We start from the raw sequence: 22427 nt of genomic DNA, 5'->3' as shown, positions 1-22427 counted from the left end.
TGGTTAATATCGCTCTTTTTTATTTTATTTTTTTTTAATAAGATGCATTTTTCCAGTGCTCTACAAAAGAACAATACAGTGTATACTTAATAGCTTAAACATAGGGGTGGAAGGCCTGTCAGCCATTGTACATGTTTTTAGAGCTGGTTTCTAGGCTTGGCCAAATTTTCCTTTCTGGAAATGTGTAGTTCTTTTGGGTATCTGCATCCTGTGCTAGGCCACATTATATTAATGGACGCACAAGTAATAGATGTTCTTTCTAAGAGCATTTTTTAATTGCACTGGAATTATAAAATTTGTTTTGTTTTGTTTTCCAAAAATACCTAATAAAATGTGCATGAAATCTTTCATAAGATTTCATACAATTTTTCTCTTGCCAGTGTTATTCTGGGTAATTTTTGAACCGAGGATGGTATGATGTCAAAATGATGTAAAAGTTTTGATTCAGAAAGTTTTAATTTCATTGCGTCAGTGAGTTTCTAGTTCCTCAACAGAACTGTGTAAAAATGATGTTCCTTTGAAGATATTTAAAATTATTGAGAAAAAAAAAAAGCCTGTCAAACTCTGTCTCATCTACTAATCATTTGTGAATAATTTTTTAATAGCAAACATGCAAACATGTTTGAAAACCATAAACTGAATATTGTACATGTTGAGTAGAACTCCTGCTTGTACAGCAATGTTCAAATGTTTCTGCAAAAAATGGTTTTGTGGGGTTTTTTTGTTCTTTTGGATGCTTTTTTGTTGTTTTTTAAAATTTGAGTTATAAATCTGAAAAAATAATGTCAAGGCCTTCTGTGCGGGATCTTTCCCTTTAGTATTGTTACACTTGCCTCCTGAAAGGATCTGAATGGAACTCTTGTTTTCCATAAGAATGGAAAACACATACCTGTCCTCTACTTGCCAGCTTTTTGATGTATGTTGAGGTTGTATTTATTTAGATAACGTTTGATGGAGTTCTGTCTATTGTATTCAGGTGTTTTGCAGTGGACTGATACTCCTCAAATAGACCAAATCAAAAAATTTACTGCCAATTAAGCACAGGATGCTTGAGATTTTTAGTGATGTTCTCCGGATGAACTGTTTTTTCTTTATGATCGTCTTGAGTTTTCAATTAAACTGCAGTTTTAATTGAGTTGGTTCAGTTAATGAAACACTGACCTTTCACCCCTACTTCTGAATCTGTGCCAGAATTTTCAGCAAAATGGGTTTTCAAGTCTGTGATGAGTTACCATTGAAAGGATGGTCTCTCAGTGATGGTTCAAAATTGAAATGTTTGTGACTTACTTAGATTCATAGAATCATAGAATCATCTAGGTTGGAAGGGACCTTTAAGATCACCTAGTCCAACCATCAACCTAACTCTGATAAAAAGCATCAGTAAACCATATCTCTAAGCACCGATCTTTTGAACACCTCCAGGGATGGTGCCTCCACCACTTCCCTGGGCAGCCCATTCCAATGCTTAATAATCCTTTCAGTGTAAAAATTTTTCCCAATATCCAAGTGTTTAAGAGTTGTTTAGATGTGGTGTTGGGGGATATGGTGTAGGGCAGAACTTTGTAGAGTAGGGTTGATGGTTGGACTTGATGATCCCAAGGGTCTTTTCCAACCTAAATGATTCTATGATTCTATGAACCTCCCCTGGTGCAACTTGAGGCCATTTCCTCTTGTCGTCTCTCCTGTGACTTGGGAGAAGAGACCGACCCCCATCTCTCTATGCCCTCCTTTCAGGTAGTTGTAGAGAGCGATAAGGTCTCACCGAAGCCTGCTTTTCTCCAGGCTGAACAACCCCAGGTGTCCCTCAGCCTCTCCTCATAAGGCTTAGTCTCCAGACCCCTCACCAGCTTCGTTGCCCATCTCTGGAGCCATTCCAGCACCTCAATCTCTTTTTTGTAGGAAGGGGGCCCAAAACTGGACACAGTACTCCAGGTGACGCCTCACCAGTGCCGAGTACAGGGGGACGATCACCTCCCGAGTCCTACTCACCACACTGTTCCTGATACAGGCCAGGATGCTGTTGGCCTTCTTGGCCACCTGGGCACACTGCTGGCTCATGTTCAGCCGACAGTCCACCAACACCCCCAGGTCCTTTTCTGCCAGGCAGCTCTCCAGCCACTCTGCCCCCAGCCTGTAGCTCTGCATGGGGTTGGTGTGACCCAAGTGCAGGACCCAGCACTTGGCCTTATTGAACTGCATCCCGTTGGCCTCGGCCCATCGATCCAGCCTGTCCAGATCCCTCTGCAGAGCCTCTCTACCCTCCAGCAGGTCGACACTCCCACCCAACTTGGTGTCATCTGTGAACTTACTGAGGGTGCACTTGATTCCCTTGTCCAGACCATTGATAAAGATGTTAAAGAGAACCGGCACCAATACTGAGCTCTGGGGGACACCGCTTGTGACCGACTGACATAGAACTTCTTGGGACAGCTGCACCTGCATTGCAATGCTTAGTCACCTCTCACTATAAACTTGCACTTGTGTGGTTTTCCTTTCTTCCTCAGATGTCAAGTGCTTCTTTGCTTGTATTTTGGATCATCCAGCTGTCTGATCAGATGTTACTATATTTTTCATTCTTAATAGTTTAATTTATTGACATATATTTTGGCTAGCTGAAAATATTCAGGAACAGAAGAAAAACAACGCTTTTATAGAAATAGGAGTTCAGCAGAATGAAATTTCTTAAAATTTTAGGATTTAAGTGGACTTACTGTTTTTGTATGCCAGGGAAGAGAAACATTCCAAGAAAAATGTTAGAAGTAGACACTTGTGGAACTATGGGGAAGTTGTGGAGAATAACTGAGGGAAAAAACCTGGAAAGATGTTATATTATGAAGAGGTCAGGGTGCGTGAAGGGTACGTGTGTGTGCGTGCTTTCATGTATTTTGTCTTCTATTTGGAATGAGTTACCAAAACATTTTCAATATTTCTACTGTAACAAGGATAGTAAGGCATCAGAGTAAAACATGAAGGGACCGAGAAGAACTATTTTTGGGAAATACAGGGATTCTCATCATATCTTAGTAAAGTATCCAACATAGCTTTTATGTGAAATGGAAGATGAAAATGGGAAGTAGACTCTATAATTCCAATTTTTTCCCCCTGTCTGTTTTATGGGAAGAAGTTTATTTTGCAGGATATATAGCTCATATATATTTGTTAAAATGCAGTATGCCAAGTATGTGAGGAAGAGTTTGGAACTGGACACAGTTGTTTGCAATACATAGTAATGCCAACTTCGTTGCATATTATGATAGCTGTTTACTAACTTATGAATGGTGGTATATATTCTTACCTACCAGTAGATGATATTCTCCATTTTATATACAGGTACACATATGTATGGTTTGTATGAGTATGTACGTAGCTTTCAATTTCACAGCACTCTAATACTCTTCTTCTAAGGGAAGATGAACATTTTCTTTTAATAATAGTCTCTAGTTTGGAAGCCAGCCTCACTGCTCCCCAGGTTGTGTGGCACTATTTTGAGTTCTAGCTGAATAATTATGGTTGCCCTAGTGAGAGTTCTGTGCTAAGATTCCTGAAATTGTTGCAACAATTCAGGATATTCACTAATATGAAAATTAATTTCATGATCTTTGCATTTCCTGCATGCACAGTGCATGCAGTTGAACTGATTTTTGTCTTTTCTTGCTCATAATTATTCCAGAAACGTGGAATAACTATACCTATGGTTTCACTGGGTATGATAATAAGTTTGTTTGCTGCAGGCATGAGACTGTCCCCACAATATCGGGTACAACAAAGCATCCGTTCTTTTGTTTCTGATACCTTGCTAAGAGTAAGCCTTTTGCAGTGCATTAGCCCGTAAGCTGCCAAAAATTATACCAGTAAGTACCAGTAGATGGCACCCTCTGTATTAAGTGATTGCCAGTACGTGCATCACACAAACATGCACGCCCCACACCCTTTTTAAAGAGTAGGGTAATTTAGATGTTGTTAGGGATTAAACTAATGGTAATAACATTGCAGCCTTTCCCTGGTTCAACCTGGGTGTCTTCTGTTGGAAAGGCAGTATTATGCAGTAGTTTGCCTTTAATTTGTCAGATTTGTCATGAGGATGACAAAGATGAGTGCTTCCTCTAATGACAGACCAAGTTTAATTTGACTTCTGCAACCAAATTGATGGGTATAAAAAAAATGCTGTTACAGAGTAAGCATGAACAGGCCATTCACTGGAGTTGGTAATGAGAAATAAAGGCTGGGAATTAGCTGTTGTGCATTACAATTTCACTGAAACTGGTCTATGTTATAAAATTTTCCATTCCTAGTTAAAACTAGGAACAACTATTTAATAAGTATGCCTCATAAAAATGGGAACAAACAAAAACAGTCTACCAAGTATCCTGCTGCTAAAGGTTGCCTGTTCTGCAGGCTTCTGTGAACACGCAAGAAATTCTGGATAATTACAGGTTAATGATCCCTTTTATGATACTGTTTTGTTTATGTTTGGAGATTTTTTAATTATTCTTATAATTCCTGATTGGTCAGAGCATTGAAGCACTTGGACATTAACAATAAAATTTCTAAAATTACATTATGTGGTGCAATTATTAATGCTCTCATCATTCATGAAAATTTTAATCCAATTTTAAATCCCACATAGATTTATATCCTGTAGACAGGATGTGAAATGCAGATTTTGATGTCATTTGTAAGTTTCTCACACAAGCTGTAAAGGTTGCATCCAAGAAACCTGAATGTTGTATTTGACTTGCAAGTCAAGGATTAGTGAGGAAGCACACTAGCTTTCTGAATAGGAAAAGTTGGTTTTAAGATGTTTCCCAGACATAAGGGGAAAACACAAAAGATGCTGCTTCTCAATTCTATGTTTAAAATTCTGTTTACATAGATTTATTTTTTATGTGTGAAACTAAATAGACAAGTTTTTTTGTTTGTTTTAAACTTGACCTATCTGTTTAATAACCAAGTTCACTAAACAGCAAACATGTGGATGTAATTAGCACAACTATCAGTTTAAACTGACAGTTTTCCCATTGTTTATTTAAGCAATAAAGGATTAGAAGCGTTTGTGCCACCCTAGCTTCTGGATAGTTTTCAGTCCACCATGTTGTACAAGGAAATTTAAATACGTAATAATGGCAGTGACTATAAAACTCTGTTTTGCTCACCTAGTCACCTCTCTTGATACACAGTACGTATGCATGCTCTTAGACTAGATCTCAGGAGCACAATAAAACAGATACCTGAAGGGCACTTTATTCTAAAATTTTCTTTCAGTTACGTTGTTGTGATTTAACCCCAGCTGGCAGCTAGGACCACACAGCTGCTCTTGCAGTTCTCTCCATTTTTCCCAGATGGGCATGGAGAAGATGCAGAAAAAGAGGGAAAAGAAAAAAAATGTGGCTTGAGATAAAGACAGTTTAATAGAACAATAACAGAAAAGGAAAATAGCAATAATAATAATGACGACACAAGTCTCTCTCGCCACCTGGTGAATGGGTACCTTCCCAAGCAGTGATCGTGGATCTCTTCCCCTCCTCCCCCAGCCAACTCCCATTTATATACCGAGCACAACATCTATGGTATGAAACATTTCATTGACCATTCTGTTGTTCTGTCTATGTTTCTTCTCAGCTGCTATGGGAAGCTGAAAAGAGTCATTGAAAAGTATAAACATCACCTAGCAACAAACAAAACAATGCATTACTGAGATTCCTTTCACAGCAATCACTAGGAAAAAACCCAACTCCTTCCTGGCTGAAACTGGGATATATGTATACTAGCAAAAATTGAATAACTGTTCTGATTGTAAATAGAACATGTTAAATGCCAACACCTGTGTAGGACATACAAGAGACTGGTGTGCCATTTTGTCAAAGGCAATGGTATGAAAACCCAGAAAAGTCAGAAGGCAACTTTTCTCTTTGTAATTATTCGAGATAAATTAACTTGTGTTTTAAACCAATTTTTAGTTAACCAGTGGCAGCTGGCTGATGTGTTATTTCAAACATTTGTGCAAAAGTTATACAAACATGTATTGTGTAAAATGAAATATAAAAATGAGATGCTTTAGAGAACGCATCAAGAAAGTGAAAACAGGAAAACCTATAAAGCAGTTTGTAAATAAGACTGAATAACTCCCAGTCTTACAACCTTAAGAGCTGACTCACAGGTAAGAGATCACAGCGTCATCAGGAACAAATCTGGTGTAGATCTAGTTTCTGATGCCTTGAATTTGTTAAGCAGCAATCTGACAATTAGAGTTTCTGTCAAAAGCAGATAAAAAAGCTTGTGTTAGTCAAAGCTAAAGCATGGTGTTGTGGTTTTGGGCAAGCAACAACAACAAAAAAAATCTTCCAATTCAGAAAAGTATTACTTAAAGTGCAGAATAAAGCTGAAGAGGTGTAGATATTTTGTGACTCTGCTGAAGGCTGGCTGTTCTGAAGAACACCTGAGTGGTACGTTTGTTGGCCATGTACAAAACCAACCCAAACCACAACCACTGAAGGATGGCTGGATTAAATATTTTTAAAGAGAATACCTGATAACGACATGCAAGGAGAGACATTTCTGATTGGTGCCAGATATTAAGCTTGCTTTGATGTCAGCGATTAATAGTTGCTTTTAGGAAAACAGATAAAACGTTTTCAAGTTCAGCCCTGTCCGTGGGGAACACTTTTGTTCCTTGGCTGTTATTTTGCTTGGGTACAGCAGTCAGTTTCTCTCACCAGAATGCAGCAATATGTTTTTAAAAACCAAGAAGTTCTGTGAATCCAAAAAAAAAAAAAAAAAAACCTACCCAAACTCAACAGTAAAAGAATATGGTCAGAAGCCATATGGTCCAAGCCATTTTTGAAAGAAGCAGAACTTCTGAGTTAAATGAAACAAGGAAAAAGGTCCTTGCCTATATGTAGCATATCTGTGAAGTGTATATCAAGATAGGTTGTACTGAGGAAGAATATTGTGTACGTGGGTGGACTGTATTAGAAGTCTTCAGAATGCACTTAATCAAGCTTCCTGCACCATCATTATGAGCGTGTTGATGTGCAAAACTGATTAATAAACATTCTGTGCAGTTTGTGAAAACAGTTTCAGAAACAGAAGGGATTGGTTTAAGCAAAAATATTCCACAATTCTTGTGACCATCTCTGCAAAAAAACCAAAAGAACAGAGATGGTATCACTACAGTCATATCAATTAAAATGGGAAAATGCTGCTTTTTGTATCATGGGCCTAACAAAAGCAAGAGTAAAAACTCTTACTCTTTCACTGGCCTCACTGTCCTCAGTTCGTGCAGAAAAATGTTTATGGTTTGGTTTATTTTTGGTGGAAGTTGAGCTTCAGCTGAAATGATAATGAAACAATTGTGGCCATTCAGGAAAAAGGTCAGAGAATAAATTTAGTAATCAAACACTTTTCACCTTGAAATATAGCATCTGAAAAGGTAAATTCAGACCTTGGACAGAATTGCTGTTTACTGGAAAATCCAGTAAGCATTTGGAAAAACCTCAGTGAAGCAAAATGAGTGCCTTGAGCACAGGCAGCCAAGCCCCTAGAAAGGAGGGATAAGGAAGATACAACTAGATGCCTGCTCTGTTCGTACAAGTTTTCCTAAGGCTTCTGCATTTGACTGTTGTCAGAGACAGGATACTAGCTACATGGAGAGCTATTTTTATGGTATTTCTGTTCCTGTGTAATTAAACTTGTCTCATTTCAAACATACCATGTTTAATAATTGTGTTAGAGGAAGCATTAGGGAATGTAATTTAAGAATACAAGAATATAATTTAAGAATGCTAGTTCAGAGGGTCATAACAACATAGTTCTGACTGTTGTTATCAGCTTGAGAGGGTGAAGGGGAGGGTATTCCAGTAAATTGGTGGTTTCTTTAAGACTTGTCACGGTGGTTCCTTTAAGACACCAGAAAAAATATATTAAAAAAGAAAAATGAAGCTTTTTCACAGATTTAAGAATTCGTAGTTTTGATAGAGATGTTTTAGACTGGTCTCAAATAAATATGACATGATACAAAGAAATCTGCTAAGGCTTATTTCAGAAGCTTAAATTGCAGGTCAAGTCATGTGAGACTCCACTAAAGCTGAGTAGGCATAGACTTTCTTACTTTTTAGGAAAAGAAAAGTACTTTGATTATTGATGTATTTCCCAGAGATAGCCTTCCTATGAGATACTATTTTAATGTAGCATATAGTGTATATGTATAGCATTTGAATTACTCTTCTATATAGTATATTAGTAGGCCACAAATAAGTAGGCTGTTTTTGATGTATGCCACACTAGTGAATTTATTAGTTTTTTTGCTTTATTTTCTGATTGAGATTTCTTTTGGTCTTACTGTTGCCTTGAATTATTTTTGAGTGATACAATGTGAGGTTTCTGCAGGTGTGAATTAGAAGACCTAGGAGTACATTTTCTAAAACTTTGCATGAAAAGTCCTAGGAAGGCTTATGCAGCTAAGCTAATTTCCCCGTGTCTTTTAGTTGCCATTTTTATACAAGAGGTTTCTGGACAATCTGTTCACTGTGAGCTCTACAAATGGCGACAGAAAGGCCTTTTAGTGGGGAAGTGGGACAGACTATTATGTGTGAATTTTTTTCTGGCCAAGGGTCACAGTGTGTTTGTCCCAGATGAAAAATGCAAGGTTTGTTCATTTAATGTCTGAAACACAGAATTGAGTGCATTTGTTATAGACTGAGAATAAACTGACGCTGGGATGTCATAATTTAATATAAGCTTTCTGGAGCTGGAAGTATTCTGGTAGATGAAAGAGGTGTCTTGTGGCGTGGAAAGTGTGTGACAGCAAAGTGCTTTATCTGCTCTCCAAACACTTTCGAAATCCCTCAAAGATGGAACCCCAGAGAACGTTCTCCATCCAAGCATTCTCTGCTTGGCCTAATTGGTAAGTAAGAGGTCGACACAGGGACTCTAGATGATTTTTTTGGCTTGATTTTACTATTGTTGCTTATAAGCTTGCTTTAATATAAATTAGCTCATAAGGGGACAGTGTTCCATCTCTTCATTCTCTCTCTAACGTTACCAACTTTAATACCAAAGCATTAATTTATACACGAAGATGTACATTGGAATTATGATAGTCTCTTCATAGGTGAAGAGTGCTGGTTTGATTTTGTGGCCAATGTGCTTGTCGTCTTTTAATAAAACTTGCTACATACTATATTTATTTATATGCATGTTTTATCAGATGGTTAAGACCATCTCAGGAAATGTTGTTAGGAAAGAACATGTTGTTACGTTAACATGATGTTACGTTAAGAATTATTCAAATGTAATTGAAAAAGTTTTGGGGTTTTTTTTGAGTGTTCTTGGGTCTTTATAGAAGCACATCTACAAGCTCACATTTTTCTAGGATTTGGAAGTTTAAGGTAACATGAAGAAGATATTTAGTACACAAATTATAGTGAACCTCAAGTTCTGTTCTTTAGTCTGCTTATTAAGTTAGGAAAAGCCTAAATAATTTGTCATTCTACGTGGGTAAACGGACCCCAAGACCATTTGATGCAGGAAAATATTAAAATAATATTGGATTTACAATAAATGATGTCTCCATGAGATAAGAATACTATATTAATGACATATATGAGTAATGCATCTATTAAAAGGCTTATGAGTTGCTAGAGGTCATACTGAGAAACACATTTTCTCCTTGTTATCTAGACACTTTTGAGAGAGGGAGATTAAGTGCTGAACTAAGATATTGGAGTTAAAATTATGAACATACTTCACCTGCTATTTATTATTGAGAAACTTAGAGGAGAAAGAATGTGTGTCATAGAGCATAGGTTCTAGCATGGTTTTATTACAAATACAATGTTTGAAACTTTGTTTTTGTTGTTTCCTCCTTCTAAGGGGAGAACACTAATTTTAGTAGTATTCAGGCTAACATAAATAACTAGTTTCCTTAAAGTATTTCTTGTCTTTCTAATAGTATCACTATAGTATTTTATGATAAGTAAAATACAAAATAGTTAGAAGAGAATGCCAGTGTAAGAAGGAAAGGGAGGTGTGGAGCAGGGTATCTGGTTTTCCCTAGCAGCTGTGGGAAGAGAGAGGTCTGTTTTCCAGGGGCATGCATCCAAGAATGAAATGGAAAATGTTAAGTCTCCTTGAGGACAGAGTAGTTCAAAGTTACTTAATCACTTTCTGAGACTCACTTTTGTGGTTTTAGGGATCTTACGGCTTTTTTGGTATGTTTGGAAAAGAGGAGTTGTCATTCCTCCTCTAACCTGTGCAAATAATCATCAGGAACTTTGATCACTGCAAAGACTGTAGTGTATTCCTTCAGGTGGAAGTCATCTGATGGTGATTAAAGTATGTATCTTGTTTATACTTTTCCTATTTTTTTTTATTTTTTTTAATTTTTCCCCAGTCCTTCAGGAGTCTTTGTGGCAGTTTTCCTCAGTCACTTTATGGGGAATTTACCCTTGCCTCTAATCAAAGGCAAGGTCTTTATATCAAAGAGGGTCTAAAGACATTTCCTCAGGAAGTGGTCTGGAGTGGGTGGAGATGAATAGGCTTTTATCCAGTCCTTGATTTTTTTTGCATTCAGCATTGCTTTTGGTACATCCTTCTTCCCTCCTTTGCTAGGTGGTGGCACACTAGTTAGTGTAACACTTTGTATTTATAGCCAGTAGACAATCTGTGCTTTTCTCAGAAGCATCTGTGCAGCCAACTCCTGGCAAAATTTTTGAAATGGTACAGACTGCCTCATAAATTTGGTACGGAAGAGTGCAGCAACAGCTATGTGTTGTCCTTCCAACAACAGTGTAATGCTTAATTTTGTGTGATAGAGCACCGAACAACATCAGGAAAATGCATGGAGTATAAGTTTTGAACTTTTTTACTACTTATTGCAGAGATTGGAATTCAAAATAAAATTTTCTTTGAAGTGAAATGCTACTTATTTTGACTTAGGGCTTATTTTATGTTTTCAAAATCGCTGTTGCTGTGAAATATTAGACGTTATTAAAGAGAAAGAGAGAAATTATAATGCATTTAAATCATAGGGTCATCGGAAATGTTCAATGTCCGTAATCACTTAATGAAGTGACAGATGGAATTGTACTATTTTAATGCTCTCTAGATACATATCTAATCCACAACGCACAGAAGTTTTGGGCTTTAAAGATCTAAAGCACCAACTTAGCTCATTATAAAGTTGTGGGGTGAAAGGGTGGTGTGTCAGGCTATATCTTTTGGTAGGTGAGTTAAAGTGGATGTTTCAGTGGTAGGTCTGCTTTCGCTATGGCACTGGCTGTACTACGAGGCCAAGCTTTCATAAACTTTAAAGTTCAGTATTTAAAGTACCCATTTTTCGAGCCATTTGTGCACATTAAAAATAGCTTGCTATTCATGTTCAATGGTTTTCTTGTTGGACAATGTAAGGGGAACTTGCTGCAACAGATGCAATACATTATAAGACTACAAGTATAATAATTACAGTATGGAGCAGGCTTTGCTGGCAGATACAAGAACGTCGCGCTCTCTTTAATCATGCTGCTTCCCATAGTGTGGGTGGCCACAGGCTGTAGACGTTTCAGTCAATCCCTTCTCTGTGCAGCCGTGTTGTAAAACAGAGCTGAAGTAAACAGCATTCCACAGACTTTTAGGGGGTTTTCATGTTGAGAAAGTATAAGCTTCCCTTCGTCCCTCCTTTTGGCTGCTTGCCTCTGTCAGCTTCTGCCTGAAGTAAATAGTATATAATGTAACATATATAGACTCCGCAAAAAGCTGTTTGGTTTATTTTTGGGTTTTTTTTTGGTTAAAATGTATGTTACTTTAAAATCTGAATGTTTTGATGGTTTTTGGCAGTAGGAAGTAACCTCTGCACTTATATTAAATGCTGTATGATGATAATAATTTTTTAAAAGCCTTTCATCTTCATTGTTTTCATTCTCCCAGTTTTCTTGCTTTGATGCTGAGTGTTGTTTTACTGTTCCTCTAAAGTATTTTACTGTTGCTCTAGCCATTAGCAGAGCACTTTTCCTCCAACCAAAATGAAAATCTTTTTTTTTTTTTTTTTTAATCCTGCTTGCCAGTTTATAGCTTTGGAAGCTGATTTCACGACCCTGATGTTTGATATATACTCATCTGGAATCTTAAGTTTCATGAAGTACTTGATGCTAAACTTGATGTCATGCAAATGCTTATGCAGCCACTTACAGGCCTTTTTGGAATATGGTAATCAGCTGCAGTTGAGGACAAATACTGTAATTCTATTATATAAGTGTATGGACATGAAAGGATATACTTTGATAGATGAGTTTTTACATTGTATTTAAGCATGTGTGGAATTAAGTATGTAAATGAGCTTGAAAGAAATCTCTTAACTTTCACTGGGTAACTGATAGTCCAAAGTCAATTTTCCTTTGGATCAAAACAGAAAACAAAAGGCAGTTAAATGAGATCGTACACGCTTTTAAGATCTGACATCATTAATTAGAGCCTTAATGAACTCCTAATGTGATATGGGACCTTTCAACTTTTAAATTACTGGTAACAATTCAGCTTTGAGAGTCAAGTCTGCTTGCTTCGCAGCGTGTCTGAAGCCAGTAATGAGTGACCAAGGCACGTTCCTCAGGCCCATGTCTGAATTGTGTGTGTCCCTGGCAGCAACCTGGAAAGGGAAACGGGCTCCTAAAGCTCTCTTTATTCCTGTCCCTGGTGTGCTGGCCTGTGCATGCACAAAATACATGGGGCCAGAGATGGAGTTGTTTCAGAATCACTGTTTTAACACTTTTGTTCAGCTGCACCAGCTGTTGAAGTTTGTGTGACTAACGCTGGGCACACACCTAGGGAAACCCACTTCTCCCAGCAATACTTGCTTAAGATTTGACCTATCTGCCTCATAAACTCGCTAACATACAGATCTGCCTCTAGTAGGTTAAAAAGGAAGATTAAAAAGCAAGGCATAGTTAGAGGTGGTCCCTTTGGGGGGAGGGGGAAGACAGTGAAAATTTGAATTCACTGATTATTTAAAATGAGTAAGTAGTAGATACAGCGATAGCATATATTCAAAAGCTCTAATAGAATACATTATAAAACAATTTTATTCATAAAGGACAGGGGGGGTGATTGAAGTTGTTAAGAGATATTCATACAAGAAGAGAGTGGGGCTTGCTCTTTTCAATGTAGTGAGAGAGCATGAAGATGAGAGAATGAAGGAAGTTGTTAAGAGATATTCATACAAGAAGAGAGTGGGGCTTGCTCTTTTCAATGTAGTGAGAGAGCATTTAAGAATGAAAATGGGTTTTCATAGACAGCACATAATGAATTTCTGGTGCTTATTGTCCCGAAGTTTTACTGAGTTCACTGACAGTATATTGTTGTTTTGCTTTTTCAGTTTTTGGAAAGGCAACTGCAGAGAGTTCTTGGTTGTTTCTAACCTACTGAAGGTTATACATCGAAATTTCTAGCCTTCTCACTAAACCCTTTGTGAATCAACTTTCTACCCTGATTTGGACCTTCTCCAGTCACCTATGGATAATTACATTGGCAGGATGTAAGAGAATTTGCGATGTTTGCAAATTTGAAAGTATTACCATTCTTCTGGCTAAAAATAGCATGATAATATGAATGGGCTGGGGGAAAACAGACCTCTCTTCTTTTTCAAGTAGATAATTCTTTAACAATGCCAAGCTAACGTGAATATAAATAATTTCATGGCTTCTGAGGCAAAATAAACAAAAGCTAAGTATCTCAACAAATGAGAAACTATGGATTCTGCTTTCCTGCAAGGCTGTTTGAGCTTTAACAGCAAGTGTCACAATTTGCTAGCCAGCTGACATTTCTCAGAGCACTTTAGTAGTGCCAGGTGGCTCTAGTAAAGAATAGTGATTTGTTACTAACAAACAGAGTTCTCTATTTTAAGAAATTCTACTGGCATTAGATATTTTTGCTAAACCTAATTAGTGACCAGCACTTGTTGCATCACCTTTATAGATGTATCCTGTGCTTTTTTTGCTAAAAAGTTCAGTGAACATTTTTCTCCCCTTAAGTTTAGATATGTTAAAAGTTTATGAAGTCCAAAACCATGTGATTAAAATTAATTTCTCCTGAATATCTTCCTAGGTTAGGTGATCTTTGGGTTTTTGCAGTGTGTACAGTAGAAAAATCTGACATTAGGCACATACATTTATTCAAAAAAGCATAAGTTTTAGATTATCTTTTTTTTTCTAGAAATTACTGAACTCAGATTTAAGCTAAAAGTGAAACACTTTTGTGATTCATCCACTCTTTCTAAACTTAAATGTATTCATCCTTCTTTTCCACATAACTTTTTGTTGATTTAAGGAATTATTCTGTGGGAAGCTTGCATTCTGGCTTTTGAAAATTGTGGAGGCAAAAGGGAAATTAATTCTAAATCTCTGGCTAGTTAAACCAGAGGGCTTTAAAAAAAAAAAGATTTATAGTTGATTCTGGTAAAGCTATTGAATTTCCTTTTGTAAGTCAGTGTAAATATGTGTTTTATTTCAGCAGCAAAAGTCTCCCTTTTTAAATGCAAAGAGTAATAGCACTTTCTAGGTGGGTGTTTCTTAAAGAGAGAGGAGAAAGAAAAGAGAAGGAGATTTGAAACTGCTTTTCCTGTCTGAGGCCAAGAGCAGACTGAAAGCTTGCCAGCCCCACATTTCTTTAGCTTCTTTCTTATGATTTCCAAGGGTTTTGTTAGTGATTTGCAGATGGAGCTTAGGCTTTGGAACTCATCCATTAAAAAGTTGTGTGGTCTTAGCCACAGTAGTAGTGCAACATGTTTTTCCTATACTAGTTTCACAGAAGTTAACTGAGCTTGAATTGGTGAGGGAAAAACAATGCAGCTCCCCCCCTCCCCTGCCCCCTAATTTTCTTTGCTGCATATCATCTGGAAACTAGGATCAGGTTTATTTTTAATTGTGTTGGAAGTATGCAACATTTTTCTTCCATTTTAATAAACAGAGGTAGAGTATGAGCGTAGTCTTTTTAATAAGCTACATGCATCAGCAAGATCTTTGTCTGAAGGAGTCTTTAGCAGAATAATTTATCATCAACTAGTCTTTCATGGTTATCAATGGAGATTTAGTTGTGGGCAGATGTGAGATTGTCATTCCAAGTGAATAAGGAGAAAAATTAGAAGCTCTGATAAATCCTGAACATGTACTTGTGGCTAACAATTCAGTGTGCTACTATAGAATTTAGTTGATGAAAACCATCCCATAAACGCAAAGAATGTGTATCCATAAACTGTGCTGAAACAAAAAAAAAACTTACTGACAGTAAATGTCAGAAAGAAATGTGGGAAGAAAACTCTTCCCCACCCTATACTTAGGCACTTTGGTCCTGATCCAGTAAATTACTGAAGAATATTTTAAGCTTTAAGTTAAGTTGAAAGTGAAGTGATTTCTCTGTGCAAAACCTCTGAACAGTTACTGGAATAAACTCAATTTGGTAAAGTGGGAGGTGTGCAGACTAGGTAATCATTGAAATATATGTGTGCATATAGTATGTAACATTTTGTCTATTTGAACGTGTTTTAACTAGTTTTAAACTAATTTTAGTTTAAAACTAAAATGTGTTTTAAACACGTTTAGTTTTAAAGCAGAAATTGGAGATTTTGATTAGATTATTGATGGTACAGAGTTGGTTTTTTTATTAGCTTATAAAATATACCCTTACATGCTGATAATAATTAAGTTGTTAGCAAACATGTGCCGTATAATTTCCCTTAATTTATACACTGAGATTTTTATAAAATGTTGAGAGAACAAAATTGTTTAAAGTAAAACAGTACTTTGAAAGCTACATTATATTTAAATATGAATGGTGTTTTACTACTTTATTTTCTTTTACATTTTGGTTTGTGGAAAACTAATTTTCCATCTTTTCCTGGAACTAAGGAATAAGTGAGCAAGCGGTCTTGTAAGCAAAATTAAAAGTCACAAACTTTGTTATGATTGGATAAGTGTGTGGAAAGAATATGAATTGTGTTATGTCAGCATCCTACTCATAGAATTGGATTCATAAACAGTTGGTGTTGAGGCAGTCTCTGAATGAGCATGCTGCCTTGTCATTTACGGACTTTGCCACTATAGTTCTCCAGAACTGGCTGGTTTTTTTTGTAGTAAAAGGGTTCTAAAAATACCAGACCTGTTTGTGTTTTATTGTCGATCATTTAATCTAGAAGGTATGGTACACAATAAAACTCTTAAGTCTTCGGGCAGAATTTTTAAGAAAGTGCTGGTAAAATATATCTGGAGGATTTTCATTTAGACTGAGCTGCTGAAAGCTAGCAAACAAACAAATTAATTTACATTTAAACAAATCAGAGCAATGTGTATACCCTGCTTCCTGTGGACTCTGTTTAAATAATTTCGGAAGTAATTTGGGATATTAGATTCCTACCTATTTAAAGAAACAGTATGTATGGTATAGCACTTCATTTATTTAATAATAATTGGAAATCATATTACCTAATTTGTTATTAATGTTGTAGTTGATTACGCTGTTTTGAAGTATTCTTAAAGCCAGGTTGGAAATAGAATTAGATCTCTTGTGTTCTAGACCTTTGCTGATAACAATGGACCCTCTGACTGTACAGGGAACACCTAAGAATAAAATTGATTAGATACTCTTGAAATCATTGCCATGCAAGAAATACTCATTCCAAAATCTGATAAAATGCAAAAAGGAAATAGCACGTCTAACATTTCCTCTGAATAAAATTTATTTTTTCTTACTATATTTGCTTTTTCTTAGCAGAGCTGAGGAAAACTGTTTCCCATTGAAGCAGATGGAAAGGTCAGAAATAAACCTGTTACTTGACCAGATTTCAGAAATTTACCCTTGAGTATCCATGTTGTACGAACTCCAACAAATTCACATAGATCATAGGTTTCAGCAAAGTGTCATTAATGATCTCTTCTCAAAACATAATGGCACTCTGTGTTTCAAGGAGAATACACTAAAGAGAAATGTCCTTTAGGATAAACAATAGATCATTCTGTTCCATCCTGCTCTACCTATTGCTTTGACCAACTCATCCAAGTTGGCAATAAGAGCCCAGTAATGTCACTGGGAAGTCCTAATCAGTATCAGGTTTGAATGGCTCATCCCAATGAAACCATCCATCTCCTCTCTCCAAAATATATTGCCCCTGTTGATTTTCACATCTGCTTCTGAGGACATTCAGAATCATAAATACGGGGCACTGAGAAGTTTCCAGAAACAAATTGGTTTATCTGGTTCCCCTGGAATGTCTTTGAAACTGTCGTAAATTCCAGGACAGTTGCTACACAAATACAGTTACTAGCATAAAACTTATCACGTGGTCCTGTAATAAAAATCAAGTGCTATTTCTGTGTTGATGTCTAATTTCAGAGGTAATTGTGCCTTTAATTCAGGCTTCTGTATTTTTTCCCATTGACATAAGCAGGAAAATTCTTCCTATTACAGAAAGATGTGAAAAAAGGCTTCAGAGCTTTTGGATCCCAGCATAGCAAAGGCAGTATCAGGAGACTGAAGCACCTCCTCCCCCTTGGTGGAGTTACGGACACAAGCCGAGTTGGTATCTGCCTGGTGCTGTGCTGCTTGTCTTCGTGGAGGAGCAGGACACCTCCTGCCCTTCCTACTCCAGGAAAATAATTTCCAGGCTTTCACAGACGCATGCGCCCCAAGAGATGGTTGTCTCTGAGAAACAAACTCCATGGAGTAACAAATTCCCTGTAGTACATGGAAGTCAGCCTTTGTTATTTAAAGAGGAGTATTGAAAGACTTGGCTTAGCTTAATTGAAGTCATGTGTCAGAAATGTTTTTACGTTTCTCGATCCTCTTTAGATACAGGTGTACAGTAACCAGGGAATACAGTGACTTGTTTTCTCCATTTGTATTCTCCGAGGTCTTCAGCTTCAAGTCTATTCTCATTCCCCCCACTTTCCCTGAGTGAATTAATAAGGGACAGCCTTATAGCCGATCTGTAAATTAGAGAAGTAAATGTTAAATTGGGCCTCCTTCACTTCAAAACCTGGTAGATATGGGGCATTGTATTTACACTGACAAAGTAAATGGTTTCATGTCTTCAGGCAAATGCTCCTAGGATTATCTGCCTATTAAAGATATTAGACACCTTGGTGCAAAGTGGATGTTGAGTTAGCTAACAATGTTACTCAGTATAAATTGCATCAATAAAATATAGCCACAGATAAGATTGTTCAATGAAGTTGGTCATTTTGAGGGCTTTATGAAAATTTATTAATTCCATTTCAGGCTGAAAGAGGTTATGTCACAGAACTTTAAAACAAGGCCATGGGGATGAGTGTATTCTCTTGCAACTAGAACCAAGGTGCTTTCCTCCCTGCTTCCTACTTAATCAATGGTGAGAGAAATCAAGAAAGAAATGATTTCTAATATCATAGTATGTCTGACTGCTGTTCGTTTTCCAGAATCATGACACCTTGTTATTTTTACTGAATGCAGCACTTCTGCCACGAATTGCCACCATTTTTCTGGCTTGTAGAATATGGCATTAATGGATTAGACAGTGTTAATTGATTTACTGATAGAAATAACTGACGATTATGTACATGACAAGTCATCATGCTTTGCTGGAGTAGGCTAGGATTCATGACTAGGATTCATCATCAATACAGGAGTGAATTTAGTATTGAAAGCTTTTCCATCATGTTCTTGAATATCTTCTATTGGGTTTTAAATGATTTCTTAAAAGTCATTAGTCTCAAATTACGGATCTCTCAGACTGCAGGAATCTACACTGTGGCTATATAAAATGTTCTATTTTTTTCTTTTCCAGAATGCTTCGGGGGGACTTCATAGGCAATGATGGAACCTATTACTAGTTTTGAATATTTCTATGGCTTTATATAAGATCGTCTGTGAGAAAATCTTCTGAAACCTTCTAGATTTCTCTAAAGTATTTTCTGAAAGAGTTGAATTCAAAAGCAAAAGGAGAAACTTGCATATAAGAAAGCATTATTTTTCACTTGGCCTTGGAGCTGGTTCTAACCGAGTTCTGCAGTATGATCACACTTGGACACCGTGCTGTTGACTGTAACGTTTTGGACATAGCCATCTAGCCAATTTCTTAGCCATCTAACAGTCCATTTTTCAAATGTGTGAATTGTCAATATTTATTTTAATTCTAGACAGCTCCCTGCTAATGCAATATTATCACTTTCAACCAGAATTCCATGCAGGAAGTGAGCGACATTTTCTAGAGAGAAGGAGAACTTTCTGAACATGTTTTGGACGAAAGAAAGCATCTAAACCTTAAAAGACAAATACTTTAAAATTTTGTTACCAGATTCCTTGTCTTTGTTGCATGTAGGTATGTCACAGGCTTTGCATTGGCAATAGCATTTGTAAAATGAAATATGTAAGACATAGAGCTGAATTCTAAATGTTTTTCACTTGTAACACATACCTTTCTTTTATGCATACCTAATACCTCCTTTCATGTTGACTACAGTGTCTCCTTACCCCTGTTTCCCTTGCCCCCTTCTGGCTGTTTTGTGTATTCCAAAAAAATAACCGAGTTGATCTGTAAAATCCTAGAATGGATGTAGTAGAGTGTTTAGAAAAGGAAAAACAAACAAAAAACCCCAACCAACCAGGCAACTAAACAAAAAAACTCAGGAAAGGGTTGCAGGTTGCATCCAGACTCTGATGATGTGTAGTAATTTTGTCTTGTCTTTTCCTCTATTGGTTGGGTACCAATGACAGTTACACGAGGATAGGGGGAAAGTAATTTTGAAATTACTCTTCACATAAAGAGTGTTTAATTAGTTTTATGCTTAGGAAAATTCTGGTTACAGAGAGGGTCACTAGATAATATTTTGTAGTGTTACACCTGCATACATGGGGGTTTCAGCTACTCCCTCATTTAGCTGTCATTAGCTGCCATGTCAACCTGTCAAATCTTGTTCAGACCTTTTTGTGTTTGTTCTTCTCACTGGTGAAGCTTTTTGCAAGTCTTTCACAAAACAATCCAAGAAATTTTGTACTTTTGAAGCCCCCCTCCTTACCTCTGGCAAAAGTGGCATCCCAAGTTTGTTGTAGCTAACTCCTCCTTTATTTTGTTTTCAACTTGCAGCCTGATCCTTTATCTCATTCTACTTGGCAAACCCTCCCATTTTGTAGCAACTACTTTTCTGAACTCCTGATAGCGTTCTGAAAACCAATTTTAACTTTAGCAATGGTTGCAAAGGACGATACAAATATATATGGTTCCATATTAGTAATTGATTAAGATGCTTGTATTTAGATGCTTGTACGTTTTGAAAATCCACTTTTTTATTTGTTTTTCCTAAAAAGGCAAAAGTCGCATGTAAATTAATTCCTTGAAACTGTGTTGACACAGCATTTTCCTTTCTCCTTAGTTTTAGGGAAGTCACTAGATGGCGGTAAAACAGCAGATTCGCCTGTTGAGGGCTATTTAGGAAACCGGTTCTACAATAAAAGAAAAGGTTATTTCGGCACTTAACATGTCCACAAGCAAGTAAAATAGTCCTAAACAAGAGTACAATAAATAAGGTGTCCCCAATACTTGTTGCTTACTTTGATAGTAATGAATTTTCTTTGATGTCTGGTGTGCTTCTGCATTTTGTATCTTCTTGCTCAAATCAATCATCAGTGGAATACATGGAATACTTCTAATTCTGGGACTTCTGGAGCAGTAGCTTAGATTAGTTGTTTAGATGTTTAGCAAAAGTGTGCATAAATATTTGGTTTGGATTTCTGAAAGCAGAAAATGAGTTAACTGATTTTTAATTTTTTCAGTCTGGAATCTTTCATCATATCTGTCTTTTAAAAAGAATAGATTGAATGAAACCCCCAAAGACCATGAAAGTCACAGTGCTTTCATGTGAACTTTCCTTCTAATTACATATTCTTAAAATTAAAGTCTATTTCAGTGTTTGCTAATCCTGACCCTGTGTTACAAATGGTTTTATACTTAGTGCCACACAGAATGTAATTTAGTTTATGCTTTAAGTGTCAGTGATATATTAAGCCCTGAAATGAACTGCTGGAAAGGGAATGTGGCTATTATATCGGCATGTAGCAATAGCAGACAGGAAGAAAAGAAAGCTGTAACAAATTTAAAGCAGATGATTTGATAAGCAAGGTAAAACTACTTCTGCTCAGGTATGACAGCAGGATGCAAAACTGTGCTCAAGATTTCACACAAGAGTTTTCACAAATGCGTTGGGTTGGGAAGGTGCTGGGGTGTAAAGTCTGTGCAAAAGACTGTAGTGTAGCACTGGAGAATGTGAAGCACGAAACCAGAGTGCTGTGTTCAGAGTCCTCTCTGCGTGCCTGCAGGATCAGTGTATGAAATGTGTTATGAAGTGAAATTTGACTTCGGCCTGAATCTATTCATTTTTATATGATGTATTAAAAAGGTATTATTAAACGTGACTTAAAGCATTCCGCAGTGAAATTGGTAGAGAGGTTAATGTCAAACTAAAATCTTATCATTATCTTTTTAAGATAGTGAGCAAATTAGGCAAATGAAATTATGAGGCCAGGCCCTGAATTCCGTCAAAAATATTGGGGCTTCTTGAAGGAGTGATACGGAAAAGTAAACATTAACTTCATGCTTTCTATTCTTGATCATGATACTAATCAAGACTACAGGTGAGTTTTTTGCCTGTTTTTGCCTGAGTTTTTGGCCACATGATTACTGCCGTGCAGATGATGCCAGACTGAAATGGCTCCCAGAGGACTGAAACCCTAAGTTCTGTATGGCTTTGACACAAGTGGCCTCCATTGCTGTTGCACAACTACTGAACTCATGTGATATGTGAACCCATGTTTGGTTGTGAGGGATTGATAGCAGGTAAAGCGTTTTCCTTATGGTGTGCTCCTCTGTGTTGATGACATGGCCTAAAATGGCTACAACTGATCCAAAGATCTTACCCCCGCATATAGTTCAATAGCAGTCAGCTCTTTTCACACAGGATGTTGTAGCCTAATACTTTTTTTTATTGCCCTTCTGTTGATTTCTCACAGAGTTTGCTGTGCCATCTCCTTTCTTCTTCTAAGTGGGAAAGTAATGAAGCTGAAACCAGTGCATTCATATCAACTCTTGGCTACACGTCAGCAGACTATTATTGTCACTTAGTTAAAAATGTAAGTATTTTGTGCAACTGAGATTTTGTTAATAATAAATCACCAATTTATAAGCACATACATGGAGCTGTCATTGTTATAAGGAACATGAACTGAACTTTGTTTATCTTTTCTTACCTCGGTTACTTTTACAGCCTTTTAAGGGAAAAAATGAAGTGGGAGATCTCTGGACAAAAGCAAAAAAAATTTATTAGATTATACTGTAATAGATATTCATGAAACAAAATTCCTGTTGCTGTAACAAAAAAAATCTACCCTATCAATTTTTTTTTCCCTGTGAAGTTTAAATT

At 36.8% G+C, this 22427-nt stretch overlaps 1 protein-coding gene across 2 annotated transcripts in view; it reads left to right on the top strand.

Annotated features, from left to right (window-relative positions):
- Nucleotides 1-22427, top strand: part of FANCC (Fanconi anemia complementation group C) — a 65127-nt gene that overhangs the window by 11668 nt on the left and 31032 nt on the right. For both annotated transcript variants that reach the window (XM_014936077.1, XM_014936068.1), the window contains exon 4: nt 22018-22137. In XM_014936077.1, the coding sequence (XP_014791563.1) occupies nt 22018-22137 (120 nt within the window). The remainder of the gene's footprint in view (nt 1-22017; nt 22138-22427) is intronic.

Source organism: Calidris pugnax, unplaced genomic scaffold, assembly GCF_001431845.1.
Source record: "Calidris pugnax isolate Ruff unplaced genomic scaffold, ASM143184v1 scaffold2, whole genome shotgun sequence".
In the NCBI taxonomy this organism is placed as follows: Eukaryota; Metazoa; Chordata; class Aves; order Charadriiformes; family Scolopacidae; genus Calidris; species Calidris pugnax.
The sequence above is the reverse complement of the archived record's forward strand: the minus strand, read 5'-3'. Positions and strand labels throughout refer to the sequence as shown.